At 43.6% G+C, this 27356-nt stretch overlaps 1 protein-coding gene across 1 annotated transcript in view; it reads right to left on the bottom strand.

Moving 5' to 3' along the window:
- Window positions 1-19859, bottom strand: part of LOC311240163 (cytoplasmic dynein 1 heavy chain 1) — a gene marked incomplete at both ends in the record, with an annotated part of 161618 nt that extends 141759 nt beyond the window's left edge. Inside the window, 16 exons of the mRNA XM_084328703.1 lie at window positions 463-582; window positions 2640-2750; window positions 5076-5252; window positions 6782-6922; window positions 8184-8330; window positions 8994-9143; window positions 10122-10301; window positions 10847-11269; window positions 11528-12181; window positions 13432-13659; window positions 13789-14060; window positions 14765-14951; window positions 17106-17361; window positions 17592-17765; window positions 18396-18483; window positions 19604-19859. Coding sequence (XP_084184829.1) covers window positions 463-582; window positions 2640-2750; window positions 5076-5252; window positions 6782-6922; window positions 8184-8330; window positions 8994-9143; window positions 10122-10301; window positions 10847-11269; window positions 11528-12181; window positions 13432-13659; window positions 13789-14060; window positions 14765-14951; window positions 17106-17361; window positions 17592-17765; window positions 18396-18483; window positions 19604-19859 — 3564 coding nt within the window. The remainder of the gene's footprint in view (window positions 1-462; window positions 583-2639; window positions 2751-5075; window positions 5253-6781; window positions 6923-8183; window positions 8331-8993; window positions 9144-10121; window positions 10302-10846; window positions 11270-11527; window positions 12182-13431; window positions 13660-13788; window positions 14061-14764; window positions 14952-17105; window positions 17362-17591; window positions 17766-18395; window positions 18484-19603) is intronic.
- Between the last annotated feature and the right edge of the window lie 7497 nt (window positions 19860-27356).

Below are 27356 nucleotides of genomic sequence, written 5' to 3'. Positions count from 1 at the left end.
ATCTTTGCTCTTTCTTTCTTATCTTTTCTATAAAACTACTTTAATGAATTAGTGAAATTCATTTAAAATGCTATTTTGACACATATTTTGCCTTTAACAAATTGCTCCTGCGATTTGAAAAGTACAGTAGGCTATTTGATTGGCTGCTCAGCCCCTAGCTGCACTTACGTCTACGTTCTGATTGGCTGCTCAGCCCCTAGTTGCACTTACGTCTACGTTCTGATTGGCTGCTCAGCCCCTAGCTGCACTTACGTCTACGTTCTGATTGGCTGCTCAGCCCCTAGCTGCACTTACGTCTACGTTCTGATTGGCTGCTCAGCCCCTAGCTGCACTTACGTCTACGTTCTGATTGGCTGCTCAGCCCCTAGCTGCACTTACGTCTACGTTCTGATTGGCTGCTCAGCCCCTAGCTGCACTTACGTCTACGTTCTGATTGGCTGCTCAGCCCCTAGCTGCACTTACGTCTACGTTCTTCTCAAACTGCTTGATCTTGCGCTTGAGTGTCTGGACGTATGTGATGAAGGTGACGGCATCAGAGGTGCTGGCTGTGTCCACGGAGTGCTGCTCCAGCTCCTGACGGGACTGAGAGGGAGAGGGGAGACAACCAGGGGTTAATACAGATGTGTCCACAGAGGGAGAGAGGACGGTGAGACAACCAGGGGTTAGTACAGATGTGTCCACAGAGGGAGAGAGGACGGTGAGACAACCAGGGGTTAATACAGATGTGTCCACAGAGGGAGAGAGGACGGTGAGACAACCAGGGGTTAATACAGATGTGTCCACAGAGGGAGAGAGGACGGTGAGACAACCAGGGGTTAGTACAGATGTGTCCACAGAGGGAGAGGGGACGGTGAGACAACCAGGGGTTAATACAGATGTGTCCACAGAGGGAGAGGGGACGGTGAGACAACCAGGGTTAATACAGATGTGTCCACAGAGGGAGAGGGGACGGTGAGACAACCAGGGGTTAATACAGATGTGTCCACAGAGGGAGAGGGGACGGTGAGACAACCAGGGGTTAATACAGATGTGTCCACAGAGGGAGAGGGGACGGTGAGACAACCAGGGTTAATACAGATGTGTCCACAGAGGGAGAGAGGACGTGGAGACAACCAGGGGTTAATACAGATGTGTCCACAGAGGGAGAGATACCAACGTGCCAGAAATCAAAGCAAAGTGACTTGATTTGCTGCATTTCTGACACGTTAACTCTCTCTCATGGTGAACATTATATTATATTTCAATATCTTTTGTCCAATGACCCCAAAATGACGGTCCAAGTCTATAATGTTAATTAAAATTCATGGATTGGATCGGTACTTGGTATCTGCCGATAGGTATCAGGACTGCAAAAGTCGGACCGGTGCATCCCTAATTAAATTCAGGCCTTATATTAGACTATTTCTCTTAAACCGACTCTTTAAACCACATGTGCTTTTAAAAAAAATTCCATTAACACATGTATATTGTTTCATTTATGTGTTTGACTTGCCTTCTGCATTTTACTTAACATTATGTATCAAATCATACATTCAAATGCCCAACCTCCTTATTAACATATTGAGGATCAATGTTAATTTCAAGCACTTCCCCACATAAGTGACTGATTTTCCAGGTCTTCCAATTCTCGAAGACACTCTGACGTCACAAGACCGCCGCCATCTTGGTATTGGGGAAACAAACGGATTTCTAACATCAAATGTATGTGTTGAGCTCCGTTTTTATTACATATTTGATCACATTCTTGTTCATTTCATAACCTTTTCATATCATTTGTTTTGAAAATATTGAGGCCAACATGGCATTTCACTATTTCGAAAGCCTTTCTGGTGATTCTAAGGCGAGATATGAGTCAAAGAAGCTCGCCCTGATTGACTTGACATCATGTCCATACAAGACACCTGCAGACATGGCCATCTCTCGAATACCCAAATTGAAGCTGCTGTGTTACGTTTTGTAGTAATAACAAAAACAGAAATCCAAATCGCAAGTTTTATATAATACCAGCCGAGGCATCACGGAGGGAAAAGTGGCTGGCGGCTAACGTTCGGCTAACTCCCTCTGGTGTTGTGGTCGTGGTAGCTACATGCTAAGCTAACGCTAATTACATCATATCAAACCGATAGGAGCTTATCTTATCTAATCTTACGTGAATGTTTGATCAGTTAGTGGTACCACGTGTATGTATTATACTACCCGATCAAACATCCACGTAAGATTAGATAAGATAAGCTCCTATCGGTTCGATATGATATAATTAACGTTAGCTTAGCATGTAGCTATTTGTCTGGGTTAACGTAGCTAACGTTAGCTGCCAGCCACTTTTTCCTCCGTGATGGTATAAAACTTGTGATTTGGATTTCTGTTTTTGTTATTAGTACAAAACGTAACGTTGCACTGAAGAAAATTACCATTGATTGTGTTTAATTTGCCGCTTTTCCGATCCGTTTATGCACTAAATGAAGCATTCACAATGTACCCGGGGGGCATGTTTCCCCCACGCTGTAGTTGCGTAGCAACAACAGACAGGAAGTTGACTTCGAGAATACTTACATATGAAAGACAGTGAGCACTTTAAGGACCTTCTATGAACACTTGATATGAAGGATAGCAGAGATGCAGAAAGTGTTGTTATTTACCTTGGAGATCTGTGAGTGGAAGTCCTGCATGTTCTGACCCAACATCTGTCCGAACCTACTGAGCACCTCCTTGTGCCACGAGTCATACTTCAGGTTGACCTTGGACTGGACCTGTGCTCAGGGAGACATATACCAGCTATTAATAACCATCAGATGTAGGAATATACTGAGAAATGAAGTGTACAAAATTGAGCGGTGTAAAAATGTAATATAGTAGGTAGGTTATATTTAACCTTTATTTAACCAGGCAGGTCAATTAAGAACAAATTCTTATATACAATGATGGCCTGGCGAGAGGACAAAAAGGCCCCTCGAAGGGTAACAGGGAAAGATTTCATAAAATAAAAGAGACAGATGATAGATACATCACAGAGGTAGGGGAAATAATTAAAACACACATCAAACAAACCAAATAAAATTACAAGGTATGTAAATGTAATACATGAAGCAGAACAGTTAAATGACTGGGTGACAGTTGCAGGTGTGTGTAAACAGTGATGGGCAAGCTACTTGGAAAATGTAGCAAGCTACACTACTAGTTACTCTCGATTAAATATAGCTCAACTACAATGGAAGCTATCCCCAGATAAATGTAGCAAGCTACACTACAAGAACATGGCAAAAATAGCTAGCTACATCGGCACTACTTTTTTCTTTTTTTTTTACTTCATGATCAAGTTTCCACCAAACAAATAGGCAGGCAAAGAAATGCTCAGTTTGATTGTTTATTATAAAACTGAAACAAGCCCTCTGTCTGGCTTTTTGTTGTTATTGACATCTTCATCAATGCCATCAGCCCTGGAAACATCGAATCCCTCTGCCTCTGCTATTTCGCGCGGACTGGTTCATGTGGTCTGTGTTTTGATTTTCACTTCCTGCTTTGCGGAGCCTTGGGGTGGCATGCCCCGCCCTATCCTGCCTCTGATTGGCCACCCGTACTGTTTTGGTAACCTTACCCAATCGTGAGTCGTCATACTCATATCTAAACCAACCAACCAATCATAGTGGGTTTTCTCCGGGGAGTTTTTCCCCCACAAATCTTTATTCAGCAGTCCAGTTATCCGGACAGTAGTGTGTAGCGTTTACTCACGCTACGTCACTACTTGGGTCTAAAAATAGCTACACTATATTAGGGCTGACCCCTATTAATCGATTAGTCGACTAATCGGTCGAAAGGAGCCGTAGTCGACTGGCCAACCTCTTAGTCGAATATAAATTTTTTTCTTTTTTTTTTGTATCATTATTTCCAAAAGAAAAGAGGCCTAGAAGCGTGGCTAACGCTAATGGCACACATACCAGAGGCTAACTGCCTACGAAAACAGGCACAGAGGCACTGAAAGAGGATTTCACCCATCTAATGAACACACTAGACTAGACAAATATCAAGATGTCAGTGGACCAATTGCATGCTTTTGCAGAGGACAAGAAGCCTTCAGTTGACTCCTTCAGACATTAAGCACCCCCCACAGCCCAAATGGAATGATAAAGAAAAAAAAAATTAATAAAAAATATTATACTTTTTTTTATTTATATATATATTTTTTAAGTCGACCAATAGTCGACTAACGGCACATTTTTGCCAATCCTAGTCGACCATCCAAATCCTTAGTCGGGGACAGCCCTACACTATATAGAGCACTACTTGGTTCAAAAGTAGCGACGCTACCATCACGCTACTGAGAATTGTAGTTAAGCTATGTAGCGTTGCTACTTGTAGCTAGCTACTGCCCAACACTGTGTGTAAACAACTCTGTGATAGATTCCTTAAAAGTAGTGAGGATGATGTGGAATAATGATCCCCTCCCCCCTCTCAAACAATCTCCCAGTCATGTTCCCCCCTCCCCCCCTCCTGGTCCCCCTCCAACACAATACCTGTTTGTATTCTACCCAGAATTCCCTTCTCTCCACTATAAAGACCTACGTCTCACTGGACTCTGGGAGCTCTTCTGGGGACGCATCAGGCCAATGTCTCCGTTGAGTCATCCGCTGTAACTCTGATTTACTCGTATGTATTTGGGTATAATAATAAACCTGTGTTTAACCAAGTCTACAGTATATTTGACTAAGTAGTACATTCATTGATTCGGCTACTTTCCACTACAATTATCAATTTGTCCATTTTCAAAGTATTTTGCATCTCGTTCCAACTGCTGGGAGCAGCCAATTGGAAGGAGGATTAACCCAAGAAAGCGTTAACGTGGGGAATATCTAGCGAGATCTGGTGTTATAAGTGTATATTAATACAAAAAGGAAGACTATGGTTTTTAAATAATATACAGGTATCCGCCATTTTAAATATGTGAGACCTATTCTTGTAAAACGATTAATAGCATGAAGGTAAAATGCAGTGCAGGTGACATTTTGTGTCCGGATTATGACGTTATTGGATAAATAAATACTAAATCTACACCTCATCATTAACCAGGTCATCGTTACCTTGCCATAATCAATGACCACGGGTCCAAACTCCTTGCGGGTCTCTGCGTTGTCGAAGGTGCCTCGAGCCTTACGGATCTGGACCAGCAGCGCCTGCCACTTGGTGAGGTCTTCACCCAGGCGGTTGTAGATGTTCTCGGCCTGCATGTCCCACAGGCACTGGTACTGCAGCCACACCTGGAGGAGGAGCCGCACACACAGGGCTTCAGTTCATTCATCAGAGATGAATAATATGTATACGGATTGTCTTGGAAAATATGATCATGTCCATAGCTCTGTTTAAATACATATTATTCTCTGTACAGCCTTGACTAGTTAGTATCAGGGTGCGATCCAAGAGGGGAGCCCGGGGAGCTATAGCTCCCCTAGATCAGACATCAGCTCCCCTGGGGGTCTCTAAAGCTCCCCTGGGAGCTGTATCATCATCGTGTATAATAATAAACGTATGCTATTTTGGATGTATGATTAATGATTTGCGTGTAGTGGCTACTTACTGGGACACAATTCACGGCATTCTAGCCTTTTGTGGTGTTTACTACATCTCCCATGACCCTTAGCGGGGGATGACGTAGATAAAGAGAGACAGTGAAAGTTGAATGGAAGTGTTGTTTGTGAGACAGTAGCGTGCGTAATAAACTAGTGTTTTTGCATCGGAACACGACTCCGTCTACGCTATCATTACTGCATTCCTACATTTGTGACCCTTGGACGTATTTCAGAGATTATATCGAACATGTCAACTGAACAACAGAACGCAGATCGCAGAACTTTGAACGCAGTTTCACTCAAGCTGCGCAGAGTGCCAACGCTTGGTTCGCGCGAAGCCCAATTCGCTCTCAGGAATATTACCGCGGATGCCACCAAGTACTACTATGTGGTAGCAGCCCTTACGAATTCAACGGCAGCGAGAGTGGTGAGTTTGCTGGAAAACCCACCTACACATGACAAATATGTGATTATAAAAACACGCTCTGAGTTTTTTTCTGCTGAGAGGCGCGCCGCGCACCCCCCCCCCCCCCCCCCGACGACGGGGCTCACCCAAAGATGATGCTATGGATCGCACACTGGTTAGTATGGTTAACGTATACAGCTCAGACACTAGGGCGACGGTCTTAAAAGTGTTCTTAAAACAACAGCCAAGGCCCAGGAGATATGACATTTGGCCTTGTCTCCAGTCTTGTGTGAGACATGACAAAACCCCCTAAAACCCATCTTTTGTTTTCATTTTCTCATCTTTGTTCATTTTTGTTTACCTTTCTTGTCATATCTGTTCATCGTTTGATGTCATGTCAACTTTGTACTTAATTGTAAGTCTGACCAGAGCTCTTTCTCACTTTCTGGTCAGACGCTTGTGTGTACACTTGTCTCTCTGATTGTAAACTGAGGATACTCTTTCTATGGCCACAGAAACAGAAATAAACTATGTTTTATTTTTGATACAATTTGACTCATCTGAATTTCTACAGTTTCACTGTTTGGCTAATTTAAAATATTCCACAACAGGATGATACTGTGTTATCTGTGTATATGATAAATATACACTAAGGAGGAGAAATAGAAAACAAAAGGAGCAATGAACAATGATTTCAACATTTCAACAAATCAATGTTTATACATTTGTAGCTGTAACTACTTTGACAACATCGAAAAGACTTATTTGACGTAACAATTATTGTCTATTTGTATCGTGGGACACGGTTGCCTACCTTGACGTACTGCTCCACCTCGCTGACGTTGTCTTTGACCGCGTTGTAGGCCTCGTCCAGAGCAGAAGGACCATCAGGCATCCTGGTCAGAGCGTTCCTGTAGAACTTCTCCTCCTCCGACAGCTCGTAGTGGACGCCCACCTGGGGGTCGGAAGATAGAGACGCTTAGATGAATCTAAACACCACTCAGAAGCACAACAGAAGCATCCTACCGTTCATCCATCTGTGATAGATTTGTCTCTCAATCACTTAATTCAACAAGACATCTGGATAGAACCGGTGCTGTCCTCCGCTAAAGAAGTAATTAGTCAACCAATAGTCATAGAACTTTGTCGACTAGTCGATTCGTTGATTTAATCAACAAATTGGTAAAAGTGTGTTTCCGACATGCCATCATGTACCCATTCATCCATCTGCATTATTTGACGGAGTCTAAAAATGAACCCTAAGCCTAACCCTAATTACCTCTCTACGCCGCCCCCATACCTCAAATGGATCCGTCATCAGTTCTATTTCAAATCTTTCAACATGTTCTTATGTACCCCAGTTGCTATTGCATGTACTTATTTGTGTTTCATTACACATATGTACATGCTTACCAACTGTTCGCCTGTTTTATAGCAACACTACTATCACCGACATCTAAGAAGGTAGATCCCCCCCTTGAACGGCCCTTCTAAGGTTTCTCCCCTCCACATTGCCTGTGGTGCTTTTTGTGGTGAGTTTTTCCTTACCTTGTCTGGGAGTGTTGCATTAATTTATTCAAAACATTTTGGACTTCATGGTGTTTTTTTTTGTTCTTGACTTATTGTGATGTTTCTTCTTGACTTGTTTAACACTTTGGATGCCACACCCGAGATTTCTCGGGTTTACCCCCCGACCGTTGAATGCCCATCACGAGATTTATCGTTTAAAAAATCAATACAATTATCGATTTTTTCGAATGGCGATCGGAAATTGGAATAAACCGATTCATAAATAGGCCGACAAATGACAACGTTCTGGAATATTCCAGTAAAAGACGATTATCATCATAGGGTTGTTTTTTCCGCTAAAACGAGTGATTTTCAAAATGCTATCAAACAGAAATGAAGCGATAAAAAAACAATCTGCCTTGACAATGTTGACTGGAAAATGAGTCTTTGATAAGCGACGGGCAGATTAGACACATAATTTAAAACATAGATTAGGCGATATTAAATTAACATTGGAGTAGGTTTGGGCATCAAGGGGGTAAAAAGGAAAACATGGCGTGGCATCGAAAGTGTTAAAGAAGACGTGTCCGGCCCATGGGGACATTAACGTGTGTTGTCGGGACTTACAAATACATTTGATTTGATTTGAAATACAACCCCATCCAGCCATCTGCGTTATCTAACAGAGTCTGAAAAGCTGTCTGTACCTGGTATCTCTGGCTCTGGATCCTGGGCAGGGAGAGGATGACCATCTGCCAGGCGAACATCTCCTGGTGGAGCTTGTAGCGACAGTCTTCGATGGGAGGGTTCAGGTAGATCACCTGGTTGGTGATCCTCAGCTCGTGCACCACGTTCTGGAAAACAGAAATGTATCATTGTATGTATTATTATTATTATTATTATTAGGGATGTTCGATATTGGCTTTTTTACCGATACCGATATACCGATATTGTCCAACTCTTAATTTCCTATACCAATATCAACCGATACCGATATATGCAGGGTTTCCCCCCCCCAAAAAACGAAATAATTTCAGGTAATTAACATTACATATCTCTTGTCGTGGAATTAACACAACATTATGCATACTTTTGACAATAAATAAAATCAGAATTTGTTCTTACTTGCTTGCCTGGGTAAATAAAGGTTAAATAAATGTAAAAAAAAGAAAAAGAAAATGTTTTTTTTTAAACCGATACCGATATTTTCCGATATCACATTTTAATGCCAATATCGGCCGATAATATCGGTAGGCCGATAATATCGGACATCCCTAATTATTATTATTATTGAAATGTAATATTTAATTTATTAGGATTACCACAAGGTCACCATTAACACATAGATAATGAAATACAAGACAACATTAACACATAGATAATGAAATACAAGACAACATTAACTCATAGATAATGAAATACAAGACAACATTAACTCATAGATAATGAAATACAAGACAACATTAACTCATAGATAATGAAATACAAGACAACATTAACACATAGATACTGCTCACCTTGATCTTGGGCTCCCCTCCAGGCTTGTGGCTGACTTGTGGAGCTTCAGTGTCCATGTCCACGTCGGCCTTGTCCTCGTTCTGTCCTCGCAGCACCTGGGTCCAGGCCCTCAGGCCGGCCTGCAGACGCTCGCCCAGGATACGCTCGATCTACAGGGTGGGACGAGAGAACGACAAAAGGAAAAGGGTCAATCACGTTTCAAACCCACACAGGCGAGCCACACGTGGATCCATCAACACAGAATATCTACTGCCAAAGCAAAGAAATTATCTACCGGTACTTGATGTATTTTTCTTGTAATGCAACTGTAATGGTTACTTAATTGAAAGTCGTATTTCCTTATCCAATCTCCATCAGTGTGCAATTTATATGTATATTCAATCAAATGAAATGTATATTGTTGATGACAGTATTGCAAAATCCTTGACGGTATGCCTTGAAATATGGTGTGACATGTAAGATATGAATCATCCCTATCAAACAGTTGATAATGTAAGATATGAATCATCCCTATCAAACAGTTGATAATGTAAGATATGAATCATCCCTATCAAACAGTTGATAAAGTAAGATATGAATCATCCCTATCAAACAGTTGATAATGTAAGATATGAATCATCCCTATCAAACAGTTGATAATGTAAGATATGAATCATCCCTATCAAACAGTTGATAATATGGTGTGACATGTAAGATATGAATCATCCCTATCAAACAGTTGATAATGTAAGATATGAATCATCCCTATCAGACAGTTGATAATGTAAGATATGAATCATCCCTATCAGACAGTTGATAATGTAAGATATGAATAATCCCTATCAGACAGTTGATAATGTAAGATATGAATCATCCCTATCAGACAGTTGATAATGTAAGATATGAATCATCCCTATCAGACAGTTGATAATGTAAGATATGAATCATCCCTATCAAACAGTTGATAATGTCAGATATGAATCATCCCTATCAAACAGTTGATCACATGGTGTGACATGTAAGATATGAACCATCCCTATCAAACAGGTGATAATATGAATCATCCCTATCAAACAGTTGATAATATGGTGTGACATGTAAGATATGAACCATCCCTATCAAACAGGTGATAACGCGCGGCCCCGGACCTCGATGTCCAGCTTGTTGACCCAGATGGGGAGGTTGGAGTAGGAGTGCAGGTTGAGGTCATCCACGGCCTTCTGGACGCGGTTGAGGATCTCGGAGAAGGTCTTGTGTTCGTACAGGCAGGTGTCCAGAGAGCGGACCTCCAGGTCGATCTTCTCCTCGATCAGAAGGAGGTCGTCCACCTGGAGGACCAGGTGGGGAGCGAAGGGAGGGAAAGAGGTGTGACTGTGTATGTTATGGATGAGAACTCAAGAACAATGTTTATTCGGTACAATAACATGGTTCCTGTTCAGTCCTGTTTGTACACTGCGTGTATGTTTGGGCCTAACCAATAAGTTGACTTTTTCTTTATACAAAAATGTATTCGGGTTTATCAAGTCCAACTACATCTCTGGAGTGTAGTGTTTCCCACATGTTCTTAGCTTATCCGTGGTTTGGGTCAACTTTGTTTTGTAGTTTAGTAGGTGCCGAGTCCAAGAAATCATGAATGTTGTAACTTTTTTCATTAAACCTGGGAGCGTACGAAATTTAGTTGTGAGTCCTAAGCTTTCTACTAATGGGTGGTGGCAAGCTGTGATGCTTAATATAAGCAGTTAGTGCAGTGGAAAGAACTGTGTACATGCGAGACGAGACGTTATGTGTTATTGTATCAGTTCAGATCTATTTGTGGTAAGCGTGGGAAACACTGACTCTAATCCCTCGTGTGGATTTCACCCGGACCACTGACCTTCTCCTGGAAGTTGAAGACCGTCTCGGCCAGCCTCTGGACGTAGGGGTCCAGCTTGTAGGACTCCCAGACCAGGGCGATGCCTTCGGTGATCAGAGCCTGGACCTCCTTCTTCAGCCCGGCCACCAGCAGGGAGATGGAGGACCTCTCCTCCACCTTCTCACAGGTGCGCTCGTAGGTGCGCACGCTCTCGATCAGAGAGATGGCGAAAGGGTAGAGCTGGTTGGCCTGGTGGGCCTTGTTGACGATGGCCAGCGGGACGCGGAAGCTCAGCCACTTGAGGTTGCGGACCTCCTTGGACAGGGTGATGATCTCCGGGAGGAAGTTGACTTTGAGCTTGAGCATGGTTCCTGTGCGTCCGCGGGCGCGGGTGCTCTCTATGGTGAAGATGCGACCGGACACGCCGAGGTTACGCTGCTGGACCTGATTTAGAGAAGAGATACATTTGAAAATAGGAGTGGACAAAAGAAGCAATGAAAACTAGCTCATTATCAACAGAACATAATATTAACATTAACATAATGAAAATAAATGGGGAAGTAAAATGAATCCAAAACATTGGAATTGCATTTCTAGTGGAACACTTGGGTCAACCCAAGTTTATTTCCCATCAGCTATTGATATTAGCAAACACTGCGACAGGAAACGGTCCCTTTTGAACGTTTACGTCGTCAACTGTACCTTGCGAGCCCAGTCGTCAAAGATCTCCTGCGTGTTGAGTTTGGCCCTGAAGCTGTCCCCGTCCTGCTTCAGCTTCAGCCCCTCCACGTGGTTCTCCCAGCCCTTCCCCAGGACGTCCTCCACCCTCTTCATGTAGGCGGTCAGCTGCCGGTCGATCTGCTTGGCCCAGATGATGGAGCCGGACACCGGCGGCAGGTCGCGCACGTGGCTCATCTTGCACGCCTGACTCTGAGGGTACTGCACCTTGAACTTGTCGTGGAGGGACTCGATGTCGTCCTTCACGCGCTGGATGAGCTGCGTCTGGTACTCACGGATGGCGCCGCGGATGTGCGGCCGCACGAAGAGGGCGTTGAAGCGGGAGAAGATGCGGAACATCTCGTTGGCGTTCTTGGCGGTCCCCAGCTGGTCGCGCAGCCGCGCGGTGATGCGGGTCTCGACGCGGTCGATGCGCTCGTCGTAGCGCTTCATGGCGGCCTCCCAGGCCTCCATGCCCTCCTTGGACACGTCCAGGCCGTCCACCTCTTTCACGTTCTCGTACGCCAGGTTGACCTCCTCGATGGCGTTGGCATCAGCAGCGTCAAACAGGACTTCAGCCACCTTCATGTCCTGGGGCTCTACAGTCTCTCCTGGTGCATGCTGGGGGACAACAGACACCTAGAGACAGAAGACAGAGTGGACAAGACAAGAGACCTAATTATAAAGTATGTAGCTCTAGAAAATACCTTTTTGGAAGTATTTAATAAGTAGATACTGGTGAAGTACGCTGGTGTGCTGTGGAATGGGATGTACTTATATACTCAAGATTTCAGTCTATTTGATCGACAAATCTGCTAAATTGCATTTCCCACATAATTGCCCTTTTTGAAATTATTGTAATAATGCAGAATCTTCTTCAAATCGAGTGCTTAATTAAGAAGACCAAATATTTTTTTTTTATATATTATTGCGATGCCAGACATTTTCCAGGAAACTCATTTGGTATAAAAAGAAAAATGCGAAAACGATCCCTTGACTAAGAAGGGACAGTGTGGCTGTAATTTAGACCAATATCTAAAAAGAAGGTCTGAGTGTCCTACCTGAGGTCTGAGTGTCCTACCTGAGGTCTGAGTGTCCTACCTGAGTGTCCTACCTGAGTGTCCTACCTGAGGTCTGAGTGTCCTACCTGAGGTCTGAGTGTCCTACCTGAGTGTCCTACCTGAGTGTCCTACCTGAGTGTCCTACCTGAGGTCTGAGTGTCCTACCTGAGTGTCCTACCTGAGTGTCCTACCTGAGTGTCCTACCTGAGTGTCCTACCTGAGGGCTGAGTGTCCTACCTGAGGTCTGAGTGTCCTCCCTGAGGCCTGAGTGTCCTACCTGAGGCCTGAGTGTCCTACCTGAGTGTCCTACCTGAGACCTGAGTGTCCTACCTGAGTGTCCTACCTGAGGTCTGAGTGTCCTACCTGAGTGTCCTACCTGAGGCCTGAGTGTCCTACCTGAGTGTCCTACCTGAGGTCTGAGTGTCCTACCTGAGGTCTGAGTGTTCTACCTGAGGTCTGAGTGTCCTACCTGAGTGTCCTACCTGAGGTCTGAGTGTCCTACCTGAGGTCTGAGTGTTCTACCTGAGGTCTGAGTGTCCTACCTGAGGTCTGAGTGTCCTACCTGAGGCCTGAGTGTTCTACCTGAGTGTTCTACCTGAGGTCTGAGTGTTCTACCTGAGGTCTGAGTGTCCTACCTGAGTGTCCTACCTGAGCCCTGAGTGTCCTACCTGAGGCCTGAGAGTCCTACCTGAGGTCTGAGTGTCCTACCTGAGGTCTGAGTGTTCTACCTGAGGTCTGAGTGTTCTACCTGAGGTCTGAGTGTTCTACCTGAGGTCTGAGTGTCCTACCTGAGGTCTGAGTGTTCTACCTGAGGTCTGAGTGTCCTACCTGAGGTCTGAGCACGCGGACGATGACGGCCCTCAGCTGCTCGTGCTGCCTCCTGAAGCGCCTCATGTGGTCCAGACGCGCTTGGAGCTTCCTGTGGGCGGGGCTGAGGCGCCACACCATCTTCAGGTTCTCCTCTCGCTTCCGCTTCACGATGTCCCTCAGGAGAACCTGCAGCTTCTCGTACTCATCCTCCCACGTCTGGAACACCTCGAAGCAGGCCACCATCACCTGCACACACACACAACCACACATGTGGATGGGTAAATTAGTCAATGTTATTTAGTACAGCCAAAAGTCAATCAATCAATCAATCAATCAATCAATCAGAGAGGCAGGCAGACAGACAGACAGACAGACCTTCTCAAACTCCTCGTAGGCGACGTGCATGAGCTTCCTGGTGCCCAGCACCTTCAGCAGCTGGGAGCTCAGGTCCCTGGAGATGGCCTCCACCAGCCTCAGGGCTCTCTGGATGGGGTACTTGGTGTTCCTGATCTTCTTCAGGTGGGTGAAAATGGCCACCAGCGCCTGGCGGATCTTGTCCAGCTCTGTGGCCGACAGCAGGTCGTTGAGAGGGAAGTCCTTCATGAGGGGATTGTAGTCGTTGACTGTCTCCACTGCCTGCTTCAGACCTGAGAGAGGAGGACAGAAGATAAACCTCAAATATGTTGTACTTGTAATGTAATGTTTGTCAAATGTTTATGAGTAGAGATCAAAAGTAAGTGACTAGTAAGTGATTAGTGAATTTTGATGTTCACAGTTTTGAGATTTAAAGCAACCCTCCAACAAAAAACAAGTTGATTCATTATGGCTATGACCTCACACATATCTCAGAACTATAAACTGTAAAGAGTAGGAATGTATAATGTCACATATTCCAGGAAGTATTAAGTACATCTCAGTGAAATGAGGTGGTCACAAAACCGCAATATATCCTTGAAAATCTATGAACACAAAATAAATAAGTTGTTCGTCTCTATTTTCGGTTTGGCTGGGACATAAGGTCTCCACTGAGGTTAAGGTTATGGTTAAGATAAGGGTTGGGTTTATGAATGATGAAACTTAAATCATCAAGACCATGAAATATTTGTCACGTTCAAGACCGTTTTTGGGATATGTGTGAGACGGTAACAAGCGTTATAAAGCAGCTGCATTTTCTTGGTGCCGTGCTCCTTTAACCCTTTCACTGCCGCACTACCAAACGGTTAACCCTTTCACTGCGTCAATACACAGAAAGGTTAACCCTTTCACTGCCACACAACAGCAGGTTAACCCTTTCACTGCCCTCTGTAGTGTGGCAGTGAAAGGGTTCATTAATTAATGAGAGACATCTCACCGGTGTCGGTGTCGAAGCTGACGGTGGCGTGGAATCGTTTGCCGTGCTTCAGGATGTCCAGGGTGAGCAGCACCTCGGGGCTCTCCCTCTTCTCCTGGATCCTGTTGAGGGCCCGCTCCAGGTTCAGCCAGAAACTGATCTCCTGCAGGGCTGTGCCTGAGGCTGGGTCACGGTCCAGCTTTGTCACCTAGGAGGAGGAGGACAAGAGCACAAGACGGTTTAAGATACAATATGTGCTGGTTGTTTCATTTCACAAAGTGTCATGGCTCTGATTTGATTACATAAAGTTGGAAAAAATAGCGCTATTACGCCAGTGCTGTAAGTCAATGGGGCGCTTTGTTCACTTGCGAGTGCTTAAAATTAGGGATGTCCGATATTATCGGCCTACCGATATTATCAGCCGATATTGGCATTAAAATGTGATATCGGAAAATATCGGTATCGGTTTTCAAAATAAATTTTCTTTTGATTTTTTTTACATTTCTATAACCTTTATTTACCCAGGCAAGCAAGTAAGAACAAATTCTGATTTTATTTATTGTCAAAAGTATGCATATGTGGTGTTAATTCCACAAAAAGAGATATGTAATGTTAATTACCTGAAATTATTCCGTTTTTTGGGGGGGAAACCCTGCATATATCGGTATCGGTTGATATCGGTTGATATCGGTATCGGAAATTAAGAGTTGGACAATATCGTTATAGGTAAAAAAGCCAATATCGAGCATCCCTACTTAAAATATATCTTATATTATAGCTATGGGTCTAATACACCCGTCGACTGTCAGTGAGTTGCTTCCAGTCAACATGCACGAAACAGATTGTTTTTTCATCTGTACATTTCCATTTTATACCGTTTTGAATATGAGTATAGTTTTGGTGATTCTTAGTAATCTCAGGAAAAGACGCGATAATAGCCCTTTAGTGGAATACACTAAACACGTTGTAATTTTTCGCCTGATTATCAAATCATCCTGAAATCAACGCTAGATTATCGTTATTATCCTTCCTCATGCAAGAATGAAAAGGGCCCTGGAGCGCGGCGCTCCCCCGCCACCTCCTCCTACTCAACAGCACACAGCCACACACACACACACAGACAGCCGCGATCGGGGTAGAAAGAAATATCAGATCAACGCAAGATTTTATATATAGAGTCCTTACCTGGTATCTGATGTAATCCAAGAGAAAGAATCCAATTATCTGATCGCCATTCCAAATACTGCTCGTGGAGGTCCGTCCCACATTACCGAGCGTTACACATGAACGGGCGGGCGGGGTTAGTGTACCATGCCATCGTTGTAAAGGCCTGCCTCGTCTGAGTATTTAAACCCCGCCCGCACGGCTCAGATCAGCCCTGAAAAGAAACTACACCATTTCAAATAGAGTGCAATACTCGTGATTGGCGCTGAACGGTTGGCTAGTTAACCCGACTATACTCGTGACTGGCGTTGAATGAGTTAAGAGTAACAGGAACAATTCCTTGTTGTAAAGGCAATAACAACACAAAAGTCGTTGGATATGTGTACATTTGCAAATGCTATTTTCACAATGATTTGGCTTCTCCCCCATGTTTCAGCCTCTACCCATACCCTGCTACTTCAGCCTCTACCCCACCCATACCCTGCTATTTCAGCCTCTACCCCACCCATACCCTGCTACTTCAGCCTCTACCCCACCCCTACCCTGCTACTTCAGCCTCTACCCCACCCATACCCTGCTACTTCAGCCTCTACCCCACCCATACCCTGCTACTTCAGCCTCTACCCCACCCATACCCTGCTACTTCAGCCTCTACCCCACCCCTACCCTGCTACTTCAGCCTCTACCCCACCCATACCCTGCTACTTCAGCCTCCACCCCACCCCTACCCTGCTACTTCAGCCTCCACCCATACCCTGCTACTTCAGCCTCTACCCCACCCCTACCCTGCTACTTCAGCCTCTACCCCACCCCTACCCTGCTACTTCAGCCTCTACCCCACCCATACCCTGCTACTTCAGCCTCTACCCCACCCTGCTTCTTCAGTCTCTACCCCACCCTGCTTCTTCAGTCTCTACCCCACCCTGCTTCTTCAGTCTCTACCCCACCCTGCTTCTTCAGTCTCTACCCCACCCTGCTTCTTCAGTCTCTATCCCACCCTGCTTCTTCAGTCTCTACCCCACCCTGCTTCTTCAGTCTCTACCCCACCCTGCTTCTTCAGTCTCTACCCTACCCTGCTTCTTCAGTCTCTACCCCACCCTGCTTCTTCAGTCTCTACCCCACCCTGCTTCTTCAGTCTCTACCCCACCCTGCTTCTTCAGTCTCTACCCCACCCTGCCTCTTCAACCACCCCTCTCACCTTCTGAATCTCCCTGATCCAGCGGTTGACACCAGACTGCAGCTGGTTCAGGAAAGTGGGATCCTCCACTTTGTCCCCGAAGTCGGTGACCTTGGGCTTGTCTCCGTGCTCGTAGGACTGCTTAGCTACGTTAGCGATGATGGGGTGGATGAGCAGGCTGATCTCTGGGATCTCAATGTTCTGCTGCAGGTGGAGCAGTCCCATCTCCAGCTCTGCAATCTTCTTCTCCACGGAGGGAGCCATTTTATCCCCATCCCTAGAGGGACAGACAGGAATAGTAGTATTATATCAATGTAATCCTGAGACATCTCCATTGTCATTATCATCATCATCATCATCATCATCATCATCATCATCATCATCATCATCATCATCATCATCATCATCATAGTTAGTAGTAGTTAGTATGTATGTGCCTGTATGTATTTATGTTAGTATGTATCTATGTTATCACCAAAACATTTAAAAACACGATAATAAAGTTACCTATCCGCCTTGCCAGACTCGCGGATGTAGGACTTGAAGAAGGGAGCGACTGCGTTGCTGATGAAGGAGTGCAGGGTCTCATAGGGAGAGTCCTCGCTCAGGGTCAGCACACGCACCTGGGTCGATATGGGCTTGTCTGCATCGATCACTGCGGTCCTTTTGATGAAGGCCAGGCTAAACGGGAGAACCAGGGACCACGTGAGACTCTTCGTTGTACAGCATCAACTTAAAACTCTCGTATGTACTTTCTCGTTGTTGTTATTATTCATTAATTATGTCTTCATCACACGCTATCATTAGGCTTTATTATTGTAATTATTATGCTACAGAGAGACAAATGACAGCCTTATAAAACAGTCTATAAAAAACAAACCACTCATAGGCATAATGAATAAGAAATAGCCTGTGCAGCCTATACCAAGAAATTAAATATATCAAATAAAAACCATGAGAAGCGCAAAGAGGTATATACTGTAAGGTAGAGATAGGTTTTCTGAAAGTTCTATATGTCCTTGTTTGAGAAGAACTGATGAATGTTGATTCATAGGGAATAATTTATTATTCCAATAAGCAAATTCTTGAATACTGATTTTGGCATGGATGGATTATTACATGGCAACGAGTGAAGCTTGGGCGCATTCAGGACAGCACTAGACGTGGTTAGATTCATCCTCTACCTGTTCAGGTCAGCACTAGACATGGTTAGATGCATCCTCTACCTGTTCAGGTCAGCACTTGACATGGTTAGATGCATCCTCTACATTCAGGACAGCAGCACTAGACGTGGTTAGATTCATCCTCTACCTGTTGGACTTGATGCCGTAGTGGATGTCGATATATATGTTGTAGGTGATGCACTCGCGCTCTTCCTCTCCTTCATCCCCTACTTCCTCTGTGGCAGGAAAATAATTGCAAAAAATTAAAGACATCAAAGCAACCATCGCATGAATACGTGTATTATGCACCTTTCAAAAAGCTCTGTGGGTGTATTATTATTATTTTCTTTGTTTTTTGTAATGATTACTCATTAGAAATGTTATCTATAGCACCTTTAACCTTTATTTAGCCAGGTTAGTCTTGTTGAGATTGAAATCTCTGTCAAGAGAGACCTGAGCCAAGAAGGGCAGCATATAGTTCCAGTCACAACTTAAAACGCACATCAAAACAGTCAAACACAATCATATTATCAATATGGGGCACATCTATACTCATACATATACCCAGAGTTCTCCTCAAAATGGGAAATTATAGTGCAACACTATCATGTGACATCTGTAATCGGTTAATCCCCAAAAGATTACTTTATCATTTGATATAAACAGATGTGTATATTGCTTATAGTGTACATCCTCCTGTACCATACAGTATGTGTGTTGAAACTGAACCATCAACAAATCATCTCCGCATTTCACTATTTACTACTCTCATAATTAATCTGATAACACAGCTCAAATGTCATTATTATTATTACTATTTAATATTAGATACCAGGCCAGGGACACAGTAAATATGTGATCTATATTTGCACTGGGCCACGTTGCAGCATGATGACAGTGCAATCTGATGATTCCTCTGCATTCCTCCCTCCCCATCCCAAATGAGGTCACATGCTGCTGGAAAATACCCACATATACCCATCTGCAGACAATGACACAGCTATCTGCATTGCAGCATTTAGAATTTAATCAAATATAGTTAAAAATAGAGATGTGATAATGCTGTAATTTTCAAGCTGGTGATCTAAAAGACACAACTGAAGCCAGTTGCTTAATATGATGTATGAGGGATGGAAATCAGTGGAGGGGACACATTTCCAAGGAGGATCCATTCCAGGTCCACCAAATAACCAGATATTTGAAACTGTCATATCATCTAGCTCAAACAATTCCAAAATGTCTTAATTTAACAGCTACTGTATATATCATTATTGGGGAATTGGCTAACGTTATGCCTATATAAAATGAGCTGAACCCCAACGCTATAAGCACATATGTATTGACAACAAGACAAACCTTTGAGAGAGCTTCTCTCCACCAAAACGGTGTGCACTTGAGGATCGGACAGAAACTTCTTCATCTGCTCCACGGAGCTCTTCTCCTCTAGGGCGGCTTCCAGAGAGGCAGGTACCTCGCCGCCATCTTCCAGGAGCAACGGGACGAGTTTGCGAATGTGCTTCTGCAGCACCGAGGTGTCGGCGACCGTTTGCACGGCCGCGGACACTTCCATGGTGCCGGAGTTGTCGTCTCCTCCTCCCCCGCCGTCAGACATGTTCGTTCCCCCGAAACGGATCAGCAATGATGACCCATCTCGTCGACTGAACAACACAATGGACAAAGGAGCGGCTCTGCTGCCGGTACGAGACTATACCACTTTACCAGCCACCAGACTGATGCTGCGTTGTCATCCCGAGAGCCTCAGCCCTGCCCTGCCCTGCCCTGCACGAGTATTCCTGAAGCAGGGGGTTGTGGTACATGGTGTTCCAAGAGGACACTGTAGAATGGTGTGCGCGGTCGCTGAAAACTACGTTACCCACAATGCAATGTAGTTGCTAGGCTACGGCACTGCTGGACTGTTGCTAAGGTAGGTGAAGCTGAGGAGGGACCACTTGAAGACGCCGGTAATAGTAACGTAACTTGGTGACTGTGTGAGTTATGGAAATAGCTACTTACTTTCCCCCGATTATTTGAACATTAAATATTAGACTTGTATGTATACGGTTAGGGTAAATTAACCTAGCTAACTGTAACTTACCATGCTAATATTCTTCTCCCCAGTTATTCCTTGGAAATCCAACTTGCCAGTCCACCCCAAAACCTGGACACCAGCTATCCGTAACGACGACTGTGAAGGTAGTGTTAGCTAGCTAACAATAAGCTGATACCTATCTATTTTAATATTTGTCTTCTAATATATTTTATGGAAATCATATGGACTCCTGTATCCTGCGATTTATTTCGCATTATTTAACGTTAGCTAGCGGCAGTTTAGCTAACGTCAACGTTAAGCAACATTAAGCACTCGTTGTAATGTCTTGTTTTTAGCTATTGTAAAGTTAATCAAGACATGTATTTGGGTTAGCTATGTAACTTATATATCCCCCCAAAGGTAACATCAGATCTAGCTACCAGTGATACACGTTTGAAAACACTACTAAAGATAATGTGAACATGTCCATGACTTTTGAAAAATACCATAACACTTTACTTTTCTAGCTTCTCCATGACCATACACTACTGTAAATACTGTAAATGACACATGGGTTCTTATGTGCCTTTAGGACCCTTTTAAGGTACATGAAGCCATGGACCCAAAATGCCGCAGCGGAGCCTTTGTCATTTGTGACCCCTAATGACGCCCAGCATAGGTACAGACTCAGAGTTATGTAACTTTAATATGAAAAGTTGCTCCAAACACGGCATTCTCTAAAAACATGGTATCTTACCACGTCAGGTCCAATGAGGTTAAGGTAGGTGTGGGTTTATACATGAGATACCAGGTTTTTAGTGAGTCCCCTCCAAACATCTTCCACAATTAACCCATGTGGCGTTCTCTTTTTACAACACTGATTTTAAACAGCAGACCGGTTTGACTGTTTAGTTCCATGTTCATGAAGCCCCTCACTCTTGGAGTACAATCTGAAGTCAGCTTCAGGTTGTCTGTAAATGTCTGTTACATACTGTAGGGTAAGGTCATAAAGACAAGTCTGTCCTTCAAAGGAAAAAAGGCTTTAACTAATCACATGCCATTGATGCCATCTGGATGACGTTGTTATGCCCTGTTGTCTCTGCTTACCTGTTATGCATTTCTGTGATTGTCCTTGTATTGTTTATTATCACTATTCTTTCTATTACCATTATTACTCTATTGTTGTATTTATTTATCTCGTATTGTATGTATTTATCTCTAATTTGATTGCCCATCTAAGGTTTCTTCCATTTTTATCCTATTATGTTTTTTTCTGTGGGAGTTTTTCCATTTTCTTTGGTGGTTTAGGCCAGGAGGTGCTGTACCTTTGTGCGTGAAGCCCATTGCGAGATGTAATGTGATTCTGGGCTATACAAATAATTATTTGAATTTGAGTTAAGTTTTCTTTTGCAAACGCAAAATGATATAGACATGCAATCGTTCTTCTAATGATAAAATATGACTTCAGTGTAACAAAAATTGCATTCACTTATTTCAGTTTCAATTTTTTTTTAATTTGTCACATATAAGGTACATGAACTGTACATTACAGTGAAAAGCTTGGCTCTGTATGAGCCTCCTGAGATTGTGCTTCATACAGTAAAAAATAAAGTTGAAAGAATAAAGACCAAACACTAATATACAAAACTAAAGTACAAAATGCAAACAAAATGCTAAAACGAGGTAGATAGGTAGTGCAAACCTTTTAGAAATAAATATATAAAATATGGTGTAGTGTTAAAAAGTGTTTTAAGTGTCTACTGACACATTGTCTTACTTTCCTTTGTAGGGCAGCAAGTGATCCTAATCACTGACCCTAGATCAGCACTCTGTGAAGATTCCTGAATATGGGCCCATCAAACCTCATAAGAGTAGGAGCACTGATCCAAGATCAGACCGTTCAGGTCACACAATAATTTAAACCTCACTATGACTGGTCTCAGATCAGCATTGAGATGCTTGATGTTTAAATACAGGCCCTGGTCTAATTTACCAGCAGGGTTGAGTTCCAGTTACTTTAGTCTTTTCTTCTGTCCTTGGAAGTGTAGGAGAATCCCTTTTGTTTGTTCCAAGACAACAGCTTAAATGTCACATCTTGGGGAGAGCCAAGGGCCCTACAGCCCCCACCCCTCCCTACTCTTAAGGCCAGTGTCCCTGTTACGTGTGGGGTCTGTGTGTGCCTTGATCAGGCGTTCCCAGTGTGATGTGTTATGTCTAGTTGTAGTTCCCTGTCCTGGTTTTGTGGTCCTTAGTGTTTCCCCTTCCAGGTGTATCCATTTGTAATCAACCCAGGTGTGTCTCGTCTCGTCATTCCCTCATGTATAAGTGTTCTGTCTTTCCCTGTGTCTGGTGCTGATCCTGTCTGTGTAGTTTGTGTCCTTGTTTGTCGTTACTTTAGTTTTCCTCATTTTCCATCCATGGTAATTATTTTATTAAATATTTCTTATAAACCTACTTTGACTGCCGTCTCCTTGTTGTGTTGCATTGACTCGACAGCGAGCTTAAAGAAGGTCAATGACAAGCATAACAGTCCCCTTCTCTCTCGTCAGTGTGATTTCGGTGGGCGCCAGCCAAGATCATTTGACCTACAGTATACATGTCCTTTGATTCATGTGTTGTACTAATAAATCTATATTGATCGTGAAGGTCTGTCTGCGAGTGTAATCGATGAATTCGCTACTTCCACAGAAGTGTGGACTCTGGTGTCCTGGATATCTCCAGTATCGGCGAGAGAGAGGAGTGGTGTAGAGTCGCTGAGGCGTCAGCAGAGATCTGGTGAGACTGGGTCCGACTCAAACATAGACGACATCCAGAAACAGGCCCAGGACCTGATCGAGAGGATCAACCAGAGTCGTACCGAGGACCAGGAAATCATGGCCAGCTTTGAGAACGCACTGTTGAGGAAGGTAATTGACAGGGACATTTACCAACACACTTCTCTCTCTTTCTATGGCATACACATGATACATAGCTTTCACTCATATCTTCCCCCCCCCCTCTCTCTATCACATGCACACAAACACACACTTACATCTACATAGGCTTCACATACAGTATTTCACATAACACACACACATGCGTACCCTTCTGTCTCCAACCGTATTCACACGCACTCTCTCTCACACAAACACACACTTACATCTACATAACTTTCTATCCACATAGCCTTCTCATAAGTCTGCATATCATATCTATAACTCATAGACTCAAGGTACCACTTTGTTTTGTCTACTCCCCTGTATAAATACTTTGCTAGCTCATCATTCTAGAGATCTAGTCTTAGGGCCATTGCTGTAATCTAGGTCCCTCCACATGTTGCAACATGTCATTCTGTCAGTAAACTCTATCCTTAATCAAAGACGCTGTTGTCCGCCTCCGTGAATAATGTGGTCAAATGATTCCACATGAGTAATGTTTGTTGGTTGTACTGTAACTGTCAATTATTCAGAATGTGAAGCAGGTGTCACTCATGGTAGCAAGGACTAGCGCTCTTGACGCTCCCTCTCCCAGGCTGAAACCTGTCTCGCACTGTGACTCCTTGGTTGCACATTATTGGTATATATTACCATTATATTATATTGGTATTATAAGGGATAGTTCAGATTTTTGGACGCCTAGCCCTATTACTTACCAACGATGATGATGGTGATGGTGATGATGATCGGTGGAGTCCTTCCTTAGAGGAATCCATGCTCTTCATACTAGCTCTGGCTAGTTGCCCACAAACCAATGCAAAGTGAATGGGGTCAAGTTGCTGTCTGTACAAGCTGACTGAAATCGACACACATCACATGTGCATTTGTGTGGTGTCTGTGTGTGTGTGCTCGCTCATCTTTACTCATCACCAACTCGCCCCCCACCAGGTGAATGTGGCGTGCCAGCAGTTAAAGGAGCAGATGTTCACTAGTTACGAGGAGCAGAGTCGTGGGATGGAAGCCTGTCTTCAGGAGCTGTCCGAGGTGCTGAAGAGGTGCAACCAGCTGAGCTCAGAGCTGCAGGGAGCCAACCAGACCCTGTCTGGTCTACTGCGACTACCTAGCACCTGATCGGGGCTGTATCGGGATGGAGGAGCGGGGACCACCGTTATGAGCCTTGGGGAAGTTTGAAGTTCAGTTTGTGGTTTGGAAATGTTGGAGTATGAGTTATTATATGTAAAATATCTCATGAATATGTATTAACATTCTGTGTTGTTCATTGATGTCCATGCGGTTTAAGCCTGCAGACACCAGCACTATCATTAGTACCCATACTGTATGCATCAAGCTTGTCAAAGAAAGGAGTCCTGATCTTGGACCACTAACCAGGTTCCCTTTCCCATTTTACTCATTATTATCTATCAGGCAAAACTGGTCCTAGATCAGACCTTTGATTCTGACAGACTGATGGAAACCAGCGAGAACAAAAGTCAAAAGAACTGTTCTATTCCCCATTTTGTCTCGTGACCCTGTTCCCCTCTGAAGGCCGGACCCCACTTTGAGAGCCCTTGCTGTTTCCCTCGTGGCATCTGTATGAGTCATGATAGTGTTGAGCAGAGCTGCAATGACACTGCTATCAAAGTGCTGTTTGATGGTCAGTTAGATAGAAAATATTAACTACACTATATGTTCGGTGGTGGTATTTATTAATAATAAATTTTATTTGTGTTGCACTTAATATTTGGCATCTCAAGTATTTAACTTAACACCTAAAGGATAACTGCTATACTGTTACTTATCTTCACATTTGTAATGTTTTACTCATAGGCGGTGGTTATATATAGGCTAGGCGAGGCTATGCCTTACCCAAATCGTTATGATGGGAATCTTGAAATGTATATAATATATGCGCAGGCTGCTGGCTATTGTGTGTGTCTTGTGCTGCAGCCGGCTGGCCGAGGTGTCAACGACGAAGGTGTCAATCGGTGGCAGCGTTTAACATTCCAGGTACAGGCAGTAACCAATCACACATAGGCTCAGGTTAAATAATGTAGCCAATCGCATCATTCACATGATCATCCTGATCCCGCAGTAAAGCAAACATCTGCGTTCCGAATCTCCGCCCGCCGATCGCTTTGTAGCGAACACCAGCGGCTATTTTGAGTCAAATTTCTAAAAGCAAAATGGATATACGGTATTTTTCCAAGGCATAAACAAAGTAATTTAGAAGCTGCCCTGGACATAACTACCGATCACCTGAGGCTGTATGTTGTTTTATCTTGGCAAACAAGGGCTTGCTCTAAGAGGACATGATGAGAGTCCGAGTTCATCAAATCGTGGAAACCTTTTAGAGCCAATGTATGTACATTGTTTTCAAAGCATGATGAGATCTAAATTACGAAAAACTTTCCCTTCATTGCAACTTGTGATTCAAGTTGTGAACGGTCTTTCTCACCAAGACGAAACGTCGCATTTATCTGCATTAAGGTAAGACGATGGTTAATATATTATTGGATGCCTTCCTTTGAACACTTAATTTGCACTATATGAAATGAGTGGGGCTCGCTGTAGTAGCCTAGTAGTGTGTGTGTGTATATGAAATCAGAACCTGGACAGCATCATTTGCGTGCAACCAAAAAAAAAATAACATTTTGCGCGCTCCGCGCTAGGTCCATTCTAATGTCAAGCTCACCCGCCGCCTATGGTTTTACTCTCTTTGATTGTCAGACAAGACAATTGTGAATAGATGTTAAAAACATTTGGTTGATTATAAAAGAAAAAGTTGTGATTACTCTTGGATGCTTACCATTCTTCTCTGGTTGTCACAAATAATTTATCACATTGAAAGAGCAGCGCATCATCTTAGGTGATATTTTTAGAAATCAAACCCATCTCCTTTACTGTATTCCTCAAGTCAAGAGCTACAGTATGAATAGCAAAGTCAAACTGCACTACAGTAAAATAAGTATCCAATGGTTGTAATGGCACGTTCCTCCAGTTATTTTAAAACGTCTTTGGTAACTTGTAGAAGATGACAAAGGCAGCCTTTGGTCGAGAATCATATGATGTTCTCAACTCGATTAGTAATCATGTTTAACACTTTAATCGCCGATGACGTGTTTAGACATCATTCCTAACCATGCTCATTCTGCCGAAGACGCCGTAACTCGTCTTTGATATCAATAATTCAAAAATCTGTGATCGAAATCATATTTCTCCTCCGGAGACATGAGATGTACTGGTGAGCTCCACTCAACTGTCTAACGGTTCAAGAGTGCCATCTGGTGGCCGATCGGCAGATCGGCCAAGAGGGAGGGGCGCGCCAAACAGGAAGTGCTCATCCATATGTCGTCCGGGCACTCGCGATCGGTAGCCGGACTCCATCTCAACACACTGGATGATCAATCGCTGGCCCTAACTCAATAAACAACGTTATTTGGACGTATATAGTATTATACAACCTGGAAATGGTTCATCAGGATCAACATCCCATAATCGAAAACTGTCTACTCCACGCTGATCGTCCAACGGCGCGAGGAACATACGGTAAGATCCAGCGTTATTTTCTAACGTATTCCATATAAACTGCTCTGATGACCATATGACCCACACTAGACGAATGGTATAACGTTGCCCACGGAATTATAAACGCCCCCTCGCCCATCCGGTCAATATCAGATGATACGTAGTAACTTCTAGAACCACGTCCAGTTGAAATTTTCTATCTCGCGCCGATTGCTATCAAACTATTTCATCATCAATATAATGCATTTGGAGCTATAAATCAAGTTCTGGATAAATCTGCAGAAAACGATAACATACTTATACTTTAGACCATATTTTAGTATGAATATGTGAATGAAAAAGTATATCGTTGCTACACCCTGAACAATGGATATAGGACATTGAATGGGCCATAATAATGGCAATTTAGCAATAGAATTTAAAAAGTTATAGCCCTGCAAAGAAGGGGAACTTCTCCATAGACAAATAGAGCTGGCTAGGGATGGTAAATTATGAATTTAACCCATGGCGAAAGTGTTAATAATTGATTTCAATATCGATCAAAATATTGAGCAGCCCTAATTACATCCCAACCCACACCTTTGAAGAACAATGTTTAAAGACATTTATATCACGCCAGGGTAGAAAGCAACACAGTTGG

Source organism: Notolepis coatsorum, assembly GCF_963971535.1.
Source record: "Notolepis coatsorum genome assembly, chromosome: 14".
Taxonomy (NCBI): domain Eukaryota; kingdom Metazoa; phylum Chordata; class Actinopteri; order Aulopiformes; family Paralepididae; genus Notolepis; species Notolepis coatsorum.
This window is presented reverse-complemented; position numbering and strand designations above follow the sequence as displayed.